Raw genomic sequence first — 7,702 nt, 5'->3', positions numbered from 1 at the left:
TGTTTCTTAGATTCTGTTTACAAATTTTATTCCTAAAGCAGAACTAAGGAGGGCTTGAGATATGGTGAGAAGATAAAATTGAGGGAGGTTATGGTTGTGCTTAGAACCTGAATTTCTTGTTTGTAGTAAACATTTCTTTCAGAGTCCAAGGTGATATTTCCACTATCTTTCTAGTCATTCCCTTCTGGAGTAATTCTGGTTTCTTACTGTAACAGATACTTTATTTTAAAAGACATTATTATTATTATCTGAACATTAATTATGCCTATATTCTCTTTCTTTTCTTGTCATTTCTTTCCTACTTCCAAGAAGTATTAAAAAAAATTGGAAGTGTGTTCTAGTTTTATATATTGTTTATTTGATTCTAGGAAGGAATTAAAAGAAGGGGTTATCTTGCTGTTATGTTTTAACTGTTTGTACCAAGTCCAAAGCAGTTGCTGCAGCCTTCTTTCTCCTATTATTGTATTCCTTCCAAAATGTCCTCCTCTCACTTCATTGCAATTTGCAGTTTGTCATGCAATATCATTTAGATAAAATGTCATTTTAAAATATATTCTATAAAATTTTGCATTGGTCTTTATAAATTACTCCTTTATATAAAAAAAATGAAGGTCTCATGAAACAGTGTCTGCATCAGTATCTTCAAACAGTTTCCTAGAAGGCATCCAAAAAGCCTTAAATCTTACAAAGATTTCTTTTCCCCAGAAAACCAAAACTAATCATGCAATATTTAATAATTCTTGTCATGTAGAGTTTTCTTACTAAAATAATGAAGGTTAATTTCAATCACAAGTTAGTGCCATTTTCCTTTGCCAGGTTGAGCATTCCTACTATGCCATATTCCGTCATGGTTTTTAAGAAGGTTTTCTTAAATATATGTCAGATACTGTATTTTTTTTTTTTTAATTATCTGATTAATTCATATGGTTTGTGTTGGAAGGGACATTAAAGACCACCTAGTTCCTACCCTCTGCCATGGGAAGAGCCAGCATTCCCCAAGAAATAGTCATCTAGACCCAGCATTTCTATTAAATGTCATAGAATCACAGAATTGTTAGGGTAAGAAGGGACCTCAAGAATCATCTAGTTTCAGCTCCCCACCATGGGCAGGGACACCTCATTAAGGACCATTTGGTTCTGTAGTAGAATGCTCTGCTCCAAGGGACTTGTCCAGTCTACCCTAATGGTAATAAATTAATAAATTAAAAAGAAAAGCCAATTTCTACAATTCTGACTTGTGTTTGCTGCCTCTTATGCTGTTGTGGTGTACCTCCAAGAAGAGTCTGTCTCTGTCCCCTGTGTCCGCAATCCAATGGTTGTAGACAGCTTAAGACCTCCCTTCCTCTTCTCCAGGCTGAAAAAGCCACCTCTCAATCTCTATGTCATGTGCTTCTTGGTATGTCTAGCTCCATTACTATCTTGGTGTCTGTCAGGTAGACTTGCTCTTTAATGCATTTCTTAGAAGTTCATTAAAGTAATTAGTTGATTTGTTTGTAGTATGTATATCCTTACAAGTTTGTAGGAGAAACAATAGAATAGAATAGAATAGAATAGAATAGAATAGAATAGAATAGAATAGAATAGAATAGAATAGAATAGAATAGAATAGACCAGGTTGGAAGAGACCTTCAAGATCATCACGTCCAACCTATCACCCAACACCGCCTAATCAACTAACTCATGTAACCAAGCACCCTGTCAAGTCTCCTCCTGAACACCTCCAGTGACGGCGACTCCACCACCTCCCCGGGCAGTACATTCCAATGGGCAATCACTCTCTATGTGTAAAACTTCCTCCTGACCTCCAGCCTGAACTTCCCCTGGCGCAGCCTGAGACTGTGTCCTCTTGTTCTGGTGCTGGCTGCCTGGGAGAAGAGACAACCTCTGCCTGTTTACAACCCCCCTTCAGGTAGTTGTAGAGAGCAAGGAGGTCTTCCCTGAGTCTCCTCTTCTCCAGGCTAAGCAGCCCCAGCTCCCTCAGTCTCTCCTCATAGGGCTTGTGTTCCAAGCCCCTCACTAACTTCGTTGCCCTTCTCTGGACTCGTTCCAGCAAGTCAACATCCTTCCTAAACTGAGGGGCCCAGAACTGGACACAGTACTTGAGGTGTGGCCTAACCAGTGCAGTGTACAGGGGCAGAATGACCTCCCTGCTCCTGCTGGCCACACTGTTCTTAATGCAGGCCAGGATGCCATTGGCCCTCCTGGCCACCTGGGCACACTGCAGGCTCATGTTCAGCCTACCATCAACCAGCACCCCCAGGTCCCTCTCTGCCTGGCTGCTCTCCAGCCACTCTGACCCCAGCCTGTAGCACTGCATGGGGTTGTTGTGGCCAATGTGCAGAACCCGGCACTTGGATGTGTTAAATCTCATGCCGTTGGACTCTGCCCATCTGTCCAGCCTGTTGAGGTCTCTCTGCAAAGCCTCTCAACCCTCTAGCAGATCAACTCCTGTCCCCAGCTTGGTGTCATCAGCAAATTTACTGATGATAGACTCAATGCCCTCATCCAGATCATCAATAAAGATGTTAAAGAGGATGGGGCCCAGCACTGATCCCTGGGGGACTCCACTACTGACTGGCCGCCAGCTGGATGTGACACCATTCACCACCACTCTCTGGGTTCGGCCATCCAGCCAGTTCCTAACCCAGCTCAGAGTGCTGCTGTCCAAGCCATGGGCTGACAGCTTGGCCAGGAGTTTGCTATGGGGGACGGTGTCAAAGGCCTTGCTGAGGTCCAGGTAGACTACATCCACAGGCCTCCCCACATCCACCAGGCGGGTCACCTGATCATAGAAGGAGATCAGGTTGGTCAGGCAGGACCTGCCCTTCCTAAATCCATGTTGGCTGAGCCTGATCCCTTGGCCATCCTCTAAGTGCTGTGTTAATGCACTCAGGATGACCTGTTCCATGATCTTGCCTGGCACTGAGGTCAGGCTGACAGGCCTATAATTCCCTGGCTCATCCAACCGGCCCTTCTTATGGATGGGCACCACGTTGGCCAGCTTCCAGTCCTCTGGGACCTCGCCAGTGAGCCAGGACTGCTGAAAAATGATGGAGAGTGGCTTGGCCAGCTCCTCTGCCAGCTCCTTCAGCACCCTAGGATGGATCCCATCTGGTCCCATGGACTTGTGGGGATCCAGGCGGCTGAGCAGATCACCAACTACCCCATTTTGGAACAGTGGAAAACTATGCTGCTCCCTGGCTCCTTCTGCCAGCTCTGCAGGCCAGCTGTCTGGAAGACATTCTGTCCTGCTAGTGAAAATTGAGGCAAAGAAGATGTTAAGTATCTCTGCCTTTTCCTCATCCCTTATCACAACGTTCCCCTCCGTGTCCACCAAGGAGTGGAGATTGTCTCTGCCCTTCCTCTTGCTATTAATGTATTTATAGAAGGACTTTTTGTTGTCCTTCACAGCAGAGGCCAGACTAAGCTCCAAGTGTGCTTTTGCCTCCCTAATTTTCTTCCTGCAAGACCTAGCAACATCCTTAAATTTTTCACGGGTTGCCTCCCCTCTCTTCCAAAGGTGATACACCCTCTTTTTTTCCCTTAGTTCCATTAAAAGTTCTTTAACCATCCAGGCTGGCCGTCTGCCCCGGCGGCTCATCTTCCGGCACATTGGCACAGCCTGTCCCTGAGCCTTCAACAGTTCTTCCTTGAAGTAGGACCAGCTCTCCTGGACCCCTTTGTTTTTAAGGGCTTTATCCCAAGGAACCCTCTGAATTAGTTCCTTGAGTAGCCTGAAGTCCGCCCTCCGGAAATCCAGAGTGGAGGTCTTCTTGCTACCCCTCTTAGCTTGACCAAATAATGAGAATTCAATTATCTCGTGGTCACTGGCCCCAAACACCCTCCGACCACCACATCACCCACCAACCCTTCCCTATTGGTGAAGAGGAGGTCAAGCATAGCCTTGCCCCTGGTAGGCTCTCGCAGCACCTGGGATAAGAAGCTGTCCTCCATGCATTCTAAGAACCTCCTAGATTGCGTCCTCTCTGCTGTGTTAAGATCCCAGCAGATATCAGGCAAGTTGAAGTCACCCATGAGAACAAGGTCAGGCGATCTTGAGATATATTAAGCTGTAATGTTAAATATATTGAAGATTTGTTTTTTTTGCAGCTCTTCAGCTGATAAATGTTGAATTACATTAATTTTATTTAAAATCAGATCATGAAGTGATAATAGAAGTATTTTTTCTCTGCTATCCTTTAGATGACTAATCGGTAGTAATTTTCAGTGATAGAGCTGTGAGTGGTGGGGTAATCTGAGAACGGCTTTAGTGACTGTCAGTAAAGTGAAGAGTTTTCTTTGATCTTTCTCAAAATCATGCAATGTTTTTACGATACATCACCTTTTATTAAGTAAGCCTTCAGAAACAGTGTGTCTGGGGTTTTATTTTGCTTCATGAGATGTTCCTGCCTTGTAACTAATTCGGTCCTAAAATTTTACCAAAATCTTATTGTAAGACAAAGACTAAGCATAAGAATTAAAACCTAAAGTTCATCTGAGGGGGAAAATACACAAAACTTTGTATGATTTGTGAATAAACATCTTCTAAATCTGAACTGCAGTGTACAAAATTTTAAAGCATATAGGAAATTTTTAAAAGGCAAAAATCACCTGCTAGAGTAGTCATATTGTGGCATACATTGAGGGCCTTCTTGAAGAGAATTCCTGGAATGAAGTAATTAAAAAACCCAAGAGTATGACCATTGAAAGCTTTCAGATTATTTTTCCCCTGCTTTTAAAATCTAGTAATTTGTATCCTAAGTCACAGCATAAATTTAATTGTATCAAAGAACATGCACATGTGTTTGACTTCAGGTAGTTTTACAAACCCTGTAGACATACTACAGCAGCAGATGATAACTGATTGTCATAGACAACTGGGCATCTGCTGGGAATGCCGTTGTCTCTCTTTATAAAGTACTGATCAGTTACATTCCAGGTAAGTGACATGGAGACAAGGAAAGCAAAATAAAAAAAAAAAAAAAAAAGGTGCAATCTTCATAAAAATAAAAGGAAATGCATACTATGTTGTAACTTGCAGGGATTTTTGTAAGTTGATGACTGTAATAGGTATGAACTGAACAAAATGATGATTACCTTTTTTTGTGCACAGTATTTCCCAAGAGTAAATGCAAAATACTTAAATGCTGTTTGTCCTTTGTTAAATAACGTAATACAGGCTATTGGAAAAAAAATAAATCCCTGAATAAGTGTAAGAAGTTATTTAGGAGATTATATGAAGAGAAAGTATGTATTCTTTAAGTACAATATTGAGCAAATTACAGGACAGAATTTTATGTACATAAAAGGCAAACATGACACAGAGATAAATAGTTCTAGATCTAGTTAAGTGTTTTATATTGAAGTAATGTTTAAAGTTCAGTGATGAGGCAAAATGCATATTTCTAAAATTATTTTAGGTATTTTTCACAGTTCCAGTTATTTACTAACAAATATATAACATAAATGATCAATAAAACACAGTCCTTAAGTTGTGTGACAGTTCCTTGGATGCTCTTTTCATTCAGTTGTTTGGTCAAATCACTGCTGTATCAGGTTGATGCTTTAGACTTTGTGTGTGGTTGAGTAATATGAGATTTAGCTGATCAAGCTTATTGCAATTCAGGATTGTACTGAATATGATCCCTTCAGAATACTAATGCATATTTTCTGGGCTTGAAAATGAGACAAGTTGCAGATGTGTGTTTATATACTCAGCAAATGAAGTCTTTGAAGATTATACAATGCATAATTCACATCATGCAAAAGCATTTAGAAATCTGCGGGTCGAATCATCATAGTTGTGCCTTTGAGAGAGTATCCTGAGCCTTTCCAATAGTACCACTTGATACCGTTGAACTTGTTGTTGTTCTGTCGTAAAGGATAATACATTCCATTAAGGTTAGAAGGACCACATGCATCAAACCACCATCCTGCAAGACAGAAAACAAAGAGAAACATCAACAGAAGTGTTTTATATAAGGACACTTTGTTCTTGTGAAATAAGAAAGAAATCTAACCCCAGGTTTTCATTCTTATGATTTGGCAGTTTCAGTATAAAATACTTGCCTCAAACACAGAAAATAAATGTATTTATGTATTACATATTCTTGAAGCTTATGTAGTACATTCTAGTTTAAAAGCAAGAAGCTTAATTTATTGTCAGTATTGACCACTATAGTTTAAGTCAAGACTTGAACTGTAATTGTATTGCGTTGTCTTTGTTTTTTATCTGCTCTTCAGTAAATTCCTGTTCAGATTTCAACTCCTCCCTTATTTCTCTTTAGAGAATTAACTCAGCTATCTGTTTCAGTTCTCTGTGCAGATCAGTTCAAAACCTCTGTGCTGCAACTTGGTAAGAAGGAAAAAGAGACCTGTTGGTGGGTCATAAGGAAAATTTATTTGTATTAATAAGAAAATATTTTTATACTTCTGTTATGATGGTGATAATGCATGTGGTCTGTTTTTCAGGGCAGTAATCCAATTATCCATTCGGATAAACCAAAGCTGTCTTTTGTCTTGCAAGTTGTGCTATAGGGAAATGAACCATTTCTTAAGAGATCACAGGAAGAGAAGTCAAATTTACAAAGGACTTGTTTACACATTTCAGAATGTGGAAATCTAGATTGACAAATGAGAATGGCTTCTGTGGTTCAAGATTAAAAATAGCACCTATAACTCCAATAACTAGTGAACAGTCATTTAGAAAGACATAGATCCTGCATATGTCTGGTACATCTTTGCTATTTCATTATTATACTAAAATAAGGGATTAAATACTTGTACCCTTCTATGGCATGTACAGCACATAGCATACTTGGGTTTTTTTCTTCTCTTTTGGATAGTTAAGGAAAGGGTTTGTGCCTAAAGAATCAGGAGCCATTTCACTGATGAACTGAATCTCTAAAACAGGCTTTGGAGAGGGTAGGGGTAATTAAGTGATTTGATCTCTGAATGTTACCTCTTTCCTTGGAAAAAGAATCTGCTGTCTCTCAAATTAGTCCCACAACTACAGACTTTCCTGTACCCCAACTTTGAGACTTCTTTTCCTTCCAGTTTTAACTTTTCTTGTTTTACTTTAGCCTTTGTCAAACGATAAAATATTTCATTTGAAGTCACTATGCCAGTGTTTCCATTTGTGAAATGTTGGACTTCTCCAATAGTCAAAATTTACTAAGTCAAAATATCACTATTTATCTCATAGACAGTTTCAGTGCCAATAAAAATAGGAAGATGGAGAAACAAAAAAACATTCCTACCTCCTGTTAACATTTGTGAACATTTGCAAATACATTTGTCATTGTCTGCATCCTTTGTGCTAAAATCATTTCCTGGTTGGCTTATGCTACTTATTTTGCCCGCTGTCCCAGTAAGTCCTTTAAGGTAGATCCTGTAGGAGTGAGGAATGGAAAAAACAATTATTACGTGGAAATTAATGTTAGTTGGTCTGCAAAGTAATGATGGAATAGTTTGCAATAAATATCCTGTTCAGATAGCGGAGTTCTTTTCTGGACAATGTATTGTTGTAAGCTGTTTTGAAGCATAAAGTTCTCATACTGGCCGAAATGGTCAGCACAATATTGTAAAGAACAGCCTCCACATTTGTAGAGATGCTTGTTTTGCTCATGTCAAATTAGAAGACAATGACAGCAGGTACAAAATAACTCCTGGAATTCTTCATATAGGTCATCATTTCTAATAC

At 39.9% G+C, this 7,702-nt stretch overlaps 1 protein-coding gene across 2 annotated transcripts in view; it reads right to left on the bottom strand.

Annotated features, from left to right (window-relative positions):
* Positions 1–4,099: 4,099 nt before the first annotated feature.
* ANGPT2 (angiopoietin 2) overlaps positions 4,100–7,702 on the bottom strand; it is a 64,556-nt gene continuing 60,953 nt past the window's right edge. Inside the window, exons 8-9 of one of the 2 annotated variants that reach the window (XM_068142961.1) lie at positions 7,260–7,390; positions 4,100–5,933 (exon numbers count right to left, since the gene is read on the bottom strand). In XM_068142961.1, coding sequence (XP_067999062.1) covers positions 5,773–5,933; positions 7,260–7,390 — 292 coding nt within the window. In that variant the 3' untranslated portion in view covers positions 4,100–5,772. The remainder of the gene's footprint in view (positions 5,934–7,259; positions 7,391–7,702) is intronic. The other variant, XM_068142962.1, reaches the window with a different exon arrangement.

Source organism: Melanerpes formicivorus, unplaced genomic scaffold, assembly GCF_026170545.1.
Source record: "Melanerpes formicivorus ecotype bairdi unplaced genomic scaffold, bMelFor1.0.p_v2 SCAF_9, whole genome shotgun sequence".
In the NCBI taxonomy this organism is placed as follows: domain Eukaryota; kingdom Metazoa; phylum Chordata; class Aves; order Piciformes; family Picidae; genus Melanerpes; species Melanerpes formicivorus.
The sequence above is the reverse complement of the archived record's forward strand: the minus strand, read 5'-3'. Positions and strand labels throughout refer to the sequence as shown.